The following is a 14,100-nucleotide window of genomic DNA, read 5'->3' as shown; positions in this document are numbered from 1 at the left end:
CTGGAGAAAGTTCAAGGAACTTCTGCAGTTGGGCCATTTCTTCTTTCACTGAAGGGCCGGACTTGGAGGATGAGCCATTTGTAACTCAGAAATGCAACAATAGCAAAAGAGACTGGGGATAGAGCACAAAGGAGATGGGGATTTGAAACCAGAACACATGGGTCCTAGACTCTACTGTCTCTAAACTTGGGCCAGTTTTTTAACTTTATCCCCTTATTTTCCTCAGTGCCAAATCAGGCTGATGATAGAATTCATCTCAGGAGGCTTTGAGGAGGATCACCTGAGGTAATGGGAAGTAATGAAGTATAGTGTTAAGAGCATGGGTTCTAGGGCCAGACAAAAGGGCACCAATTACCTTTTGTCCATGAGCCGTATGACCTTGGACAAATTCTCTGTGCCTAGTATTATCCCCTCATCTGCAAAATGGAAATAATAATGGTATCTATATAGAAGAGAGGCTGTGAGGTTAAATAAAACACTACATTTGCAGTGCCTGGCTCATAGTAAGTACTTAGTAAATGCTAGCTATTGATACTATTACTGTTTATTTGGTGTTAGTACGCATTCATTCAGCAAATCTTTGTTGGGAGGCAGTATATACAGTGATTAAACAGACACATATTACATTTTTTATTAAAAATTTTTAATGTTTATTTATTTTTGAGAGAGAGACAGAATGAGAGTGGGGGAGGTGTAGAGAGAGAGGGAAACTGAATGAGCCACCCAGGCTCCCCAAACAAGCACAGAGTTTAGAGCCAGGTAGTATGGACTCAAAGCCCAAGTCTACCATTTAGTAGCTTTTGTTTCTGGGTAAGTTAATGGTTCTATGTCTACATATCCTCATAAAATGGGGCTACAACAGTATGTACCTTGTAGGATTTTTGTGAAGATTATTTAAGTTAATAAATGCAAAGCATTTAGCTGCCAAGGGATGAATGCATAAAGAAAATGTGATACACACACACACACACACACACACACACACACACACTGTGTAATATTAGCTTAAAAGGGAGATTTTGTCATTTGTGACAACATGGATCAACCTAGAGGATATTATACTAAAACAATAAGACAAAGAAAGGTAAATACTATATGCTCTTACTTACATGTGTAATCTAAAGCAGTCGAAGTCATAAAGGCAGAGAGTAGAATAGTGGTTGCTAGGGGCTGGTGGGGGTGGGGGAAATGGAGAGATATTGGTGAAAGAGTAAAATATTTTTTGTTATGCAAGATGAATAAGTTTTGGAGAGCTATTGTACAACATGGTATCCATAGCTAACAATACTGTATTGTATACTTGAAATTTGCTGAGAAAGCAGATCTTGTGTTCTCATCACACACACAGAAATAACCATATGAAAAAAAAAGAAATAACCATATGAGATGATAGATAAGCTAATTAACTTGATAATCGTGATCATTTCACAATGTATACCTATATCAAAATATCACATTGTATACCTTAAGTATATATAATCTTTATTTGTCAAATATGCCTCAATAAAGCTGGGGAAAAATGCAAAGCATTTGAAATAGTGTCTGGCACATGATATATGCTAAGTGTTGACTGCTGCCGTTGTTGTTGCTGTTATTATTTTGTTATTAAGAATGTACTCTAGATATTGGAATATAATAATGAGAAATATAAGTCCTGTCCATGCCTTCCTCAAGATCTGGAGAGAAATCCCAGGGTGGTCCAGGCTAGTGGTGGGGAGTAAATAGGGTCCCTCTCTAAAAAGGGAAGACTTTACTGACAAGCAAGTGAGAGAGGCAGCAATCCTTAAGAGTTACAGGCCCCAGATTGCAGCATCTGTCACTTATACAAAATGTTTTACAGTGTCTTACTAAACCCCATGAATACCCAGTGAGACCAAATTCAAACTTCTCCCAGCTATTTGAATTATGTAATATCAGAGACTTGGATAGGCTCCTTGCTGGATCCATGGCTAGGCTTGGTGCTTGTCTGCAGACTGCCAGGGTCCTTCTGGAGAAGCACTGGCTCCCTTAATATCTTCCAACTTGGATGAGTGTAAGGGAAAAGGAGGAAGACTGGCATCCTATTAGCAACTATCCCATTTAGGCAGGGAACTTGTGATGACCAAATAACATCTGTACCAAGCACTTATTCACTGTGACCCTGTGAAAGCACTCAGACAATCATTAACAAGTGACTTTTGGGCAGCCTGGTCCCAATAGGACCTCAGGCAACCAGGGCTCAGGAGGGCTTTGTCCTCTTGCCATGTGCAGAAGCTGAGCAGAGACATTTCTGAGGCTTTGTCATCTGTCTTCCCATGGACAACCCCTCAGTAAGGCAAAAGCAAGGAAGAACTATTGGGCACAGCTTAAATGGACAGACTAAAAGCTGTGAAACAGAACTAATGCAACTCAGCAGTGTGGTGGCTGAATGTAAGTTGTGTAAGGGTCTTCATAATCACTGCTAGCATTCAGAGAAAGGAAACCACAGTGACGAGCTAGAGAAGGCAGTCAGGGAAGGCTTCTTTGAGGAGGAAGAATGTGTAAATTTGACCATGAAGGCTAGAACGATTGGAATAGGAGGCATTGTTGGAGGCAGGGAGGACACATTAGTATGAGCCTACGTATAGATCTGTGACAACCCCCACCCTGAAAGGATATATGGAATTTCCAAGGACAATGGTGTAGCTATATAAGTTTTAAAATATTCAGTTGCCTTTGCTTTATTTCTTTGTCACAATATTTAACTTATTTTGAAAATTTAAATGAACTAAAAGAAGCATTGAGATTTTTAGGTTTATCAAAAAGGAATTTTAAAGGCCTACAATATATCAGTTGGGGAGCAAGAAAGCTCAGCACCATATTTATCAGACAAGGCTGGCCTCATGACCTGGAAGCTGCATGTTGAGATTTGAGATTTACAACAATTTTACAAGGTAAGGATGACTTGTCTAGTTTCATAGTTGAGAAAATTGGAAGTTCAGAGAGATAAAATGGCTTGCCCAAAACCACAGCTAGCAGGTTAAGCAGATAAAACTCAAACCCAGGGCTTTACACTCTAACTCACACTCTTTGTGCATGTTACATGCTGCTTTTTGGCCTTAGCTACCATTTCTGATGGGAATTTTTGAACAGTGGGTCATTCTTAATGAATCCTATCACATTCCTACACCTCAGTTTATGACTAAGCTGATGCCTGAAAACTCATGTTCAACCCTCTAGGGAGCTAGAAAGAGCAGGCAAAGGGAGAACCTTAACCACACACATCTCTAGTCTTGCTTCCCTACCACAGAAACAGAATTCTCTCAAGTTTCTTGTTATCCTTAAATACCTAAAGAAACAATAGGAGTTTCAGTTGATGCTTTTAATTTAGCTCCAAGATCACATAAATTCTTTCCATTTTTTTTTTTTTTTGGAAACCAGTAAAGGTTTTTAAAGCTGACAATGATTATGACACACCAACTGAGAGACAAAGAAAGCTGCAGGTGATGCTGGCAGGCTGGGTCCAGGGACCTGAAGGGTTACTGCAGGATCAGCCAAGAGGGTTCTTGGCTTCACAAATGATGGAAATCAAATGTGAGCCAGCAGGAGGGTGAAAGCAAAGTTTATATATATATATATATATAGAGAGAGAGAGAGAGAGAGAGAGCGCGCGCAGATACAGAGTGTCTGGGAGACTCAAAAGGAAAGGGGGGAGTCTCATATTTGTTCAGGGTCTGGGGGCAGTTATTGAGGTTTATGTGTCCTCTAAGGCATTCAGGTACCAGTTAGAACAAAGATGAGGGCCCCGGTATTATTCCTCGGAGACAGGGGGCCTTGGCATTGAGATGTCTAGCTACAGTTGTCTGGAATACGCATATAATAGCTGTCCAGTCATTCTGTCCTTGTCATTTCTTAGATGTTACTTATTCTAGAGAAATCATTAACTCCTTGTCCCTTACAAGGAGGGCATATGCTGTTTGCATTATAAGGCATGTGTAAAGTGAGGTGGGGATACAGGTCCTAGTGAAAATAGAAGCAGGAAAGGGAGCTAAAAGCAGATTTTATTGAGTTCTTCAGTTCCCTTGTCTCACAGGTGAAATTGGGAATAGAAGGGAGGTTAAAGCTTCCTATATTCTAGTCAGGTAAGCACCCACCTATTAGCTGTGTGGTCCAGACCTGGCTTCTCAGGTCTATGTGTATCTGTATTAAGTATTGTAAGGCATGTTTCAGGCCTTTATGAGATCAAACTAGGTCACATCAAGCCATTCTCCTTAGCTTGTCCTGATTTTATAGTTAGATTAGACTGACAGGGCCCACTGTTTATCCATAAGTCTCACAAAGTGTTCTTGAGGATTGTGAAAGTCTGCACGTGGCAACCACCCCATCCTTTTGTTCAGGACTGAACTTGTCCACTTTGAGCATGGTAAAAGAAACCCAGACTCTGAAGCAAGCTTGGAGCAAAACTGGCCCACTCTGTATAGCTGGCCTTTTTCTCTCTTGTGAACTTGATGCCAGTGGAACCCAACAGATCAGAACCCATCTATACTCACAGCTTATTTATATGCGCAATCATTATGGGAGGAAAAAGAACAATGTGGAGGTTGTTTTTTGCAAAGCAATTCAACAACACCTATATTTCACAGCCTGGGTCTTCGAAGATTGACAGAGCTATGTTGGGAATTCTTAAGGGCAGCCTTCCCCAGACATACCAAAAAGCCCAGTTTACCCTACATTGTGAAGAGTTAGGATTGCAAAAGCAAATTCTTTGCAGGTAGCCTGCAGCTGAGAAGTGAGGCATGCAAGGCAATTCAGCAGAATGGGAGCAGTTTAACCAAACTGTATAATGTTAATAAAAGTTAATGAGCATCTCTGATTCTGTCAAATTGCCTAAAGGCCAAATATAGGCAGACAGGAGGGATAGTTTGTGAGAACAAGTTGGCCAGTGAAGACATCCATCAGGACAGGGCTCATGAGATCTCCTTGGCCAGACTCAGCCACACCACACATCCCAGCAGTAGATGTGTTCTCAGGGGAAGCTGAGGGCAGTGCTAAGAGGGTGAGGGCAGAAAGACACTTATACTTTACATGCCACAGGTCCACAAGTCATATCATCCATCTCTCTGGTTTTCTTTTTTTTTAATTTATGAAATATAACATTCAAAAAGATACAAAATAATATAATGGGCACCTATGTACTTACTATACAACTTAAGAAATAATTCATTACAAATACATTCTTTCCCCTCTCCCTCTCTGCTCCCTCCCTTTTCCTTCCTTCCATTTTCCCATTCTCCTCTCTGTACTCTTTTGAATTTGGCCTGTGTCATTGTCATATTTTTTCATATAATTTCTGTATCTCTAAACATTATGTGGCATTTCTTTGTAGCTGTTTAAACCTTATATAAGTGTAATATATGTAGATGAGATAAAACTGTATACAAAAGTAACCAGGGGAATGATTGAGCGTGGGATTTAAGGTTGCTGTGGCATCATAGCTTTTGGTGGCAGTTTCACCAAAACTTAATATATTAAGTATTAAAAGTAAATACTTAGAGAAATAAGAGTACCTTGTATGGACTAATGATGACTGTATTAATTAATACATGAGAGTATTAATCCAATTCTGTATACCAGAGAGTAAAACAACAATAATACTGTTTGTATCCATCCATAACTTTTATTTTTCTCATGCAATAAGATTTGTGAAATTTATTCATCAATGTATGAAGCTTTTTATTCAATCTTACCCCCATTTCTCCTGCCAGACTAGGCCTTCTCCAAAATTCCCCGGAGTACAAAGTGTTCAACCCTCTCCATGTAATCTTTCCTGGCCAGCACAGGCTGTGGCCACCTTGCTATTCTTAACCACTCATACCCACTCTGATATGCAGGTCTCACTTGCTGGCTTGAATTCCTAACTATACCTCAGGCAACCATCCAGCTTATTTCATACTTCTAGAAGGCTTACAAATATTTTGGAAAAGAAAAGGCCTATGCTAGCAATGCTTGTGTGGCTTACTGCTTCCTACTTCCCATCAGAGTCTTACAAACACATACAAGGATTGATACTGGAGTCTGAGAGTTTTTGGATGTAGGACAAAGGCTTTCTGTAAGAGCATCTTCTAACCAACCTGTCAATGTCATAATGCTAAGCTAACTTGCCTAAATTTGACCAAAATAACCCCTATTAGCTTGCTTCCATGTGCCATCTCTCCTGGTACCTACTGTCCACATACCTCCAGTATAAAGCCTTTTCTTCCTTCCCACCTAGGACCTGATCCGAAGAGACATCTTGTACTACAAAGGCCGCATTGACATGGATAAATATGAGGTAGTTGACATTGAAGATGGCAGAGATGATGACTTTAATGTCAGCATGAAAAATGCCTTCAAGCTTCACAACAAGGAGACTGAGGAGATACATCTATTCTTTGCCAAGAAGCTGGAGGAGAAGATACGCTGGCTTAGGGCTTTCAGAGAAGAGAGAAAAATGGTACAGGAAGATGAAAAAATTGGTAAGTGACCTGAGAGGAGAAAGAAGAATATGGCTATGAAGAACATAGAGGAATTGAATTAGTTTTCATTTTTCTAGAAACAGATGGAAGACTTCTGTTGCAAACTGACCTAATCCACTTTGGTGGTTTCCTATTATCAGGTCCTTTTTGGCAGATACCAGTAGTTTCTACTAGTCAGGGTTAAATGAGAGTTATAATTTGGCCTCCCTTACAGTCTCTTGACTAGATAAAGCTATTACACTGAAAGCAAACCTCAACCTCAATTCTCCCAAACATACAAACATTTATTAGCAAACAAACACAAAAACAGTCATACAACCTGTCCTATCATCTCAATGAAGTCCCAGTTCTGTTCTTAGATACATGGCAGCATCTTTTGTGTAAAGGTTAGTCAAGGAAGAGTTGGTGATATAACAACAGCATTCAACTAACTTTCTAGTAAGAATCTGGTGACAAAATCCTCTGATGGGGGACAAAGCATAGCACCTGTTTTCAATCTTGACCTGAGGCTTCCTTCTGCAGGGTACAGGATATGGGGCTCACTGGATTTTTATGCCCAGTTCTTATGAAGGCTAAAGAGCCTGTAAGACATTTGTGGCTAGTACACATCTTGAATAACATTAATTTTACCACTGAAAATTCATTTTTAGCATGTATTAGGCTAACTAGGCCTCCTGCATTAAGATGACTGAACTGCTGGTAATAATGGCCTCTGGAGCAAATAATTCTGAGTGTTTAATATGTTAACAAATCACCTCTTCAGTGTGTATACCAGATTAGGGCACGTCAGATGTTAAGTAAATGCCCTGAGAGCATAGATTAAAATTAATGTGCATGTATATATCACACTGTCTGTATGAAAGTGTTTTAAGTAAATGGTAGAAAATATAACTGAGTCTAAAACCATGATCACTTGCATGATTTAGAGTCCCACTAAACCATACATTTTTGGCTTTAAACAGATTGTTCCCCTTTTTGAAAGAGTATATAATTAGTAGAGAGAGTTTTAATGGTGCTTTCCAAATGTGGGATTTAGGTCCCCTTGACTATAGCTTTGTGGTTTACAAAGTACTATCTGGACTCTTGCTCATGGTCCTGCCATTTTGGCATAAAAATACCAAACAGCCAGAATTTGTAATTCCCTGAGAAGACACAGTTTCTGTTTTTGTCCATCCTTAATGAGAGTGGAATTTTATATTAAAACACTTGTATGTTCAAGCTGGTATAAAATGCCTCTAGAAAAATGGGCCTACCCATTGAATCCTAATGCAAATGGATTCTTCTGTCCTTCAGTGTCAGTGATTTAAATGGTTGAAAGATAAGGAAGGATGATCAGAAAGACACTGCTTAGTCTAATCCTAGTCTTTTCCTTATGTTTGGGGTAGAGTGCATATTAATAATTCACTTTGAATCCCACTGAAGTCAAATTGCTTTTAACATACAAGCACTGCAATGGGACATGATGTGGAGTTGTACAGGAATGCTACTTGACTGCTTCTCTCAATGGTAGGCAGCAGCAGCCTCTGATACCACTTAGGTTGTTAGAGCTATTAAAGGAATTGTCTTAGTATGCTTTATGTAGACCCTAGATGAACTGGAAGATCCCCACCATTCCCTCTGATTCCACCATGATATCTCCCACACAATGCCCTAATAACCTGTAACTTTAAGAATCTGCTTCTAATAGAAAAGCTTCCAGAAGTTAGTTTATTTTTTAATTTTTTTAGGTTCTTCTTTAAATTCCAGTTAGTTAACATACAGCATAATATTAATTTCAGGTGTAAAATTTAGTGATTCAGCACTTTCATACCATACCTCATACTCATCATAAGTGCACCCCTTAGTCCACATCACCTATTTAACCCATCTGCCCAATGACCTCCCCTCTGGTGACAATTGGTTTATTCTCTATAAAGAGTCTGTTTTTTGGTTTGCCACTCTCTTATTTTCCCCTATGATCATTTGTTTTGTTTATTAAATTCCACATGAGTGAAATCACATGGTATTTGTCTTTCTCTGACTTATTTTGCTTAGCATCAGACTCTATAGCTACACCCACCAATGGAATATTACTCAGCCATAAAAAAGAATGAAATAAAAGAATGAAATCTTGCCATTTGCAGCAAAGTGGATGGAGCTACAGAAATTACTTTCTGACAGACCTATGGTTATCTTTTTGAAAACATTATTTTTTTCTAATTATAATAACACTTTTATTTAGGCAATTTTGGAGAAAAACAGAAAAATACAAGAAAAAATAAAAATAACACAAGAGCATTCTACCCAGAGACAGATAACTTTTATAAAAATTTTCATATATTTCCTTCCTATGTGTTTTAAATATGTCTAAATAAAAAAAAATAGGACTAGGATTGCTGATTCTTTCTTTCTGTCTCCCCCAAACTACCTCTCCATGATGAATAGTTCTAATTTTATATCTTTATTTTGCACTTAAAATCATATCATTAGCATTTCCCTATGTCAGTTAATATTTTTAATCATTATTTTTATGGCTGCCACATAAATTTATCATAATTTTATTTTTACTTTCTAATTATAAAACAAATACATGGCCATAATAACCATTTAACACATACTAAAATGTAATAAATTTTAGCATTATTTTCCCTTCTCTGTCACTCCTATGCTGTGTGAGATAATCAGTATAAATTTGGTATGCCTAGTTCCATACTTATGTTCATATAAACATATATACACGTAAGACTTTTCAAAAAATTTACTTACAAAAATTATACCAAACATATTATTCTGCAACTTGTTTTTTAAAGCCTAATTTATCATAAGGAACTCTTCAGGTGAAGAATATAGACTATAACTATAACTATAACTTCTTCTATCAGTGTTCAAACAGAGAAACACAACACATAGGAGAAGCATTATTATTTAAGAAATTTATTATAAAGAACTGACTGATATGATTGCAAAACTTGGCTAAGCAACTCCAAAATCTATGGAGCAGGAAGTCAGAATGCAAGATCATGGGCAGGCTCAAACTCAAAGGCATAGTTCAAAGCTGTCATCTGTAGGCAGGAAGATCATGACAAGGATGGGACTCTGCATACATAGACTGAAGCTGAGACAGAATTTCTCCCTTCTGGAGATACCTCAACCCTGTTTTTTTTAAGCAGTAAAAACACCATGAGTTCTATGCTGTTAACAAAATTTTAAGTGCATAATATAGTAATGTTAACCATAGGCTCAATGTCGTACAGCAGATTTCTAGAACTTATTCATATCTTATATAAATGAATCTGGAGTTTTGATAGGATTCTTTGAATTTGTAGATGGCCTTTGGCAGAATGGATATTTTAACAATATTAAGTCTTCCAGTTCAAAATGAAAGGCCAATATCCCTGATGAACGTACATGAAAAAAATTCTTAATAAAACAGCAACAAACAGAATTCAGCAGCACAATAAAAGGATCATAAATCATGAACAAGTAGGATTTATCCCTGGGATGCAATGATAGTTTAACATATGCAAATCAATTAATGTGATACATCACTCTAATGAAAGATAGAAATCACATGATCACATCTATAGATGCAGAAAAATGATTTGATGTAATTTATCATTATTTCATGATAAAAAACTCACAGCATGGGGCGCCTGGGTGGCGCAGTCAGTTAAGCGTCCGACTTCAGCCAGGTCACGATCTCGCGGTCCGTGAGTTCGAGCCCCGCGTCAGGCTCTGGGCTGATGGCTCAGAGCCTGGAGCCTGTTTCCGATTCTGTGTCTCCCTCTCTCTCTGCCCCTCCCCCGTTCATGCTGTGTCTCTCTCTGTCCCAAAAATAAAATAAAAAACGAAAAAAAACTCACAGCAAACTATGTATAGAATGAATTTACCTGAACATAATAAAGGCTATATATGAAAGGCCCCACAGCTAGCATCATACTCAAGGGGGAAAAACTGAAAGCTTTTTTTCTTAGATCAGTTCTAAGACAAAGATGCCCATTTTCACCATTTCTATTCAACATAGTAGTGGAAGTCATAGCCAGAGAAAATTAGGCTAGAAGAAAATAAAAGGCATTCAAATGGGAAAGGAAAAAGTAAAATTATTACTGTTGGTAGATGACATTATCTTATAAGTAGAAAACCTTTAAAACACCACAGAAATACTTTTATGTCTAATAAATGAATTCAGTACAATTGCAGGATACAAAATCAACATACAAAAATCAGTTGTGTTTCTAAATACTAACAATGAACTATCTGAAAAAAAATAAGCAAATACAGTAGTCCCAATTATAATCACATCAAAATGGATATAATAGGAATAAACTTAACCAAGAAGGTGAAAGATTTCTACACCAAAAATTATAAACCCTTGCTGAAAGAAATTAAAGAACACATAATAGACTTAATATTGTTAAAATATCTATTTTACCCAATGCCATCTACAGATTCAATGTGATCTTAACCAAACTCCAATATTATTTTTTTACAGAAATAGAAAACACAATCCTAAGATTCATGTGGAACCACAAAAGAACCATAATAGCTAAAAATATTTGAGAGAAAGAACAAAGCTGGAGGCATAATACTTCCTGATTCAAAATATATTAAAAGCTACATTATTTAAAACAGTATGGTACTGATATAAAGACAGACATATAGACCAGTGGAATAGGATAGAAAGACTAGAAAAAAACCCATACATATACAGTCAACATATCTTTGACAAGGGTACCAAGAATATACAATTGGGAAAAGATGGTTTCTTCAATAAATGGTGCTGGGAAAACTGGATATCCACATGCAAACCAAAGAAATTGAACTCCTACCTTACACCATACACGAAAACTAACTCAAAATGTATAAAAGACTTAATTATATGACCCCAAACCTTAAAACTTCTAGAAGAAAACATAGGGAAAAAGCTTCTTGGCATTGATCTTAGCAATGATTGTTTGGATATGAAGCACAGGCAACAAAGCAAAATTGTGTCATAATAAAGTGCTTTTACACTGCAAAGGAAACAATGAAAAGGCAACCTAAAGCATCAAAAAATATTTGCATAATATATATATATGTATATATATAAATTATATAAGAGGTTAATTTCCAAAACATATAGGGATATCCTACAACTCAATAGGAAAATATCAAATAACTTAATTTTAAAAATAGGCAAAGAAGGAGTGCCTGGGTGGCTCAGTCGGTTAAGCATATAACTTCTGCTTAGATCATAATCTCACAGTTTGTGAATTCGAGCCCTGCGTCGGGTTCTGTGCTGACAGTTCAGAGCCTGGAGCCTGCTTTGGATTCTGTGTCTCCCTCTCTCTCTGCCCCTCCCCTCCTTGCACTCTGTCTCTCTGTCTCCCAAAAATAAATAAACATTAAAAATTTTTTAAATGGATAAAGGACTTGAATAGACATTTCTATTATTTCATTACTTTTTTGCCATTTGATTTTTTTCTTCCATTTGAAACTTTACACAAATTTTCGGTTTTAATATTTTATATTTTGACTCATTATTTCCTTGTCTTTGTTTTTGCTTTTGGTTGTGAAATATTTTTCTACTTTATGCCATAGTTTATTCACCCCTTCTTCATTTACCATCATCTTAACTCATATTCTCACATTTCTTTTGCCTCTCTATACTGTGAAAAACATTTTTGTAGCTGAATATTTGTTCAAGCTTCTCACCATTTATTTATCAAGACTTTTGATATATCTTGCCAAAATTACTATTTCAGAAAAGTTGTACTATTTTATACATTTGAAAAGGTCTGTGTTTCTTGTAACAAAGTCATGTATTTTTATATTATAGGCTTTGAAATTTCTGAAAACCAGAAGAGGCAAGCTGCAATGACTGTGAGAAAAGTCCCTAAACAAAAAGGTAAAGCTGCTTTTACCCCACCAGCTCTACTTTCTTTGTGAGAGTGTGAAGCCATAAACTATGTGATTGCAAATCCCCAGGCTTGTTTCCATGTGAAAGCTAATTTGGGATGGTGGGGGAGTGTCTGGGTTTCCAGGTGTTCCTGATAATGTAGCAAATGGTCTTAAAGGCATAAGGTTTAGGAATAAATAGTGTAAGGTAGTTATGTCCAAAGATAGTTCATTGGGGACAGGAAAAAATAAAATTTGTTTCCTTTTATTTTTATGTAAGTAAAAGAAATAAACTAAACTTCACTCACAAATTAGAGACTGATGAACAATAGTAACTGTGTAAATTTTATTAATAAGTACAAATATATTTGGAATATATACACAATTTTCCTTAATTTGTTTGGGGGCATTTGCTAAATCAGGAGCCTTAAATCAGAATGGAGAACTTCAAACTGGACCAATACAGAAGATTCAGATATTAGTTTTCTTTCTCTGAACCATAAAGTACTTAAAAAAGGAAAATACCTTGAGAATCAATTTGAATATGGAATAAAGCTTTCTCCTTTTCATGAACTAGACAAACTTAAAATGCTTAGTTGAACAAAAGGAAGTAACTATCCTTTATTTTATTCATGACCCTATTCATTACCAGTTATTTTATACAAGTTCTTTAATTTCATCTTTATGGTACTTCTGAAAAGGTAGGCATTATTAGCCTCATTTTCCAGATTAGGAAACAAGATCTTTGGGATAAAGTGATTGTGAACTTAACTCATCTTGATTCCAAGTCCACTGTTCTTCCCTCTCCATCTCAGGGGTCTGCTGATTCTCTATGCTGGGAAAGAACAGCTCACATTTTGTCTCAGCTCAATTACTGACAGCTGCTTCTATTACTGACAGACACTGTCATTTTCCCCAGGGGTAGGTGATCTTAATGAGACCTCACTTTCCCCAGGCCCTTCTGCTTTCTCAGTAGACTCTTTGGTTTAGAATGAATCACCCTACAAAATTACTAGATTCAAGTTGCCTGAAATTCCAGCAACCAAGTAGAGCTCCCTTAATTATTCCCAAATGAAGCTCCTTTTCACTGAGGAGGTTGAGTGCCTATGAATATCTGATTTCCAATTAAACAGTGCACCTAGTTGGGGCCCCTGTGACTAGACATGACTTCCTTTTAACTGCTTATTGTTTCTTGCCCTTGGGAGGCACTCACTGGCTTCTTCCCTCATCATGGAAATATGATTATCTTTAGGTAGGAAATTAAAGGCAATCACTCTTAACCACTTGAGAGTAAAAACATGAAAGTGTTAGAAAGCTATCTGAAGTTAGGTCAGTATAGATATGATCTGTATGAGTAGAGAAACATTGTGAGAGAATGTACCCCTTCCTTAGAGATATAAGCAGAAAAGAACCCCAGCCAGTTGGGGAGTCCTCAGGCTACAAAGAAGCTACTTTGTGTCCTGCCTGTTTCCTGGAGGCTCTTAACCCCTGAGATTTTCTCACTATGATTCCCTCCACTGTTCTCCACACTGACCTTCATGATGGGATAATACCCCTTTACCTCAGGGCAGGTTCCCTCAAGTCTATCTAATACTGGCTGCTCTTTTCACTACGAACTCTTAAAGCAAAGGAGCTCCCATAAAGCAACAAGCCAGAAAACAGTCCTGCTCACTCATACCAAGTCCTGGTGTCAGGTTCCTTTTCCACCCTATCTAGTCACAAGGCTATTCCTTTCAGGTTCTCTCTTATTCCCCAATATCTAAACACTGAT

At 37.3% G+C, this 14,100-nt stretch overlaps 1 protein-coding gene across 4 annotated transcripts in view; it reads left to right on the top strand.

Annotated features, from left to right (window-relative positions):
• ARHGEF9 (Cdc42 guanine nucleotide exchange factor 9) overlaps positions 1-14,100 on the top strand; it is a 199,690-nt gene that overhangs the window by 173,441 nt on the left and 12,149 nt on the right. For all 4 annotated transcript variants that reach the window (XM_030305957.1, XM_030305952.1, XM_030305955.1 and 1 more), the window contains 2 exons: positions 6,230-6,473; positions 12,271-12,339. In XM_030305957.1, the coding sequence (XP_030161817.1) occupies positions 6,230-6,473; positions 12,271-12,339 (313 nt within the window). The remainder of the gene's footprint in view (positions 1-6,229; positions 6,474-12,270; positions 12,340-14,100) is intronic.

This window comes from Lynx canadensis, chromosome X, assembly GCF_007474595.2.
Source record: "Lynx canadensis isolate LIC74 chromosome X, mLynCan4.pri.v2, whole genome shotgun sequence".
Classification (NCBI taxonomy): Eukaryota; Metazoa; Chordata; class Mammalia; order Carnivora; family Felidae; genus Lynx; species Lynx canadensis.
The sequence above is the reverse complement of the archived record's forward strand: the minus strand, read 5'-3'. Positions and strand labels throughout refer to the sequence as shown.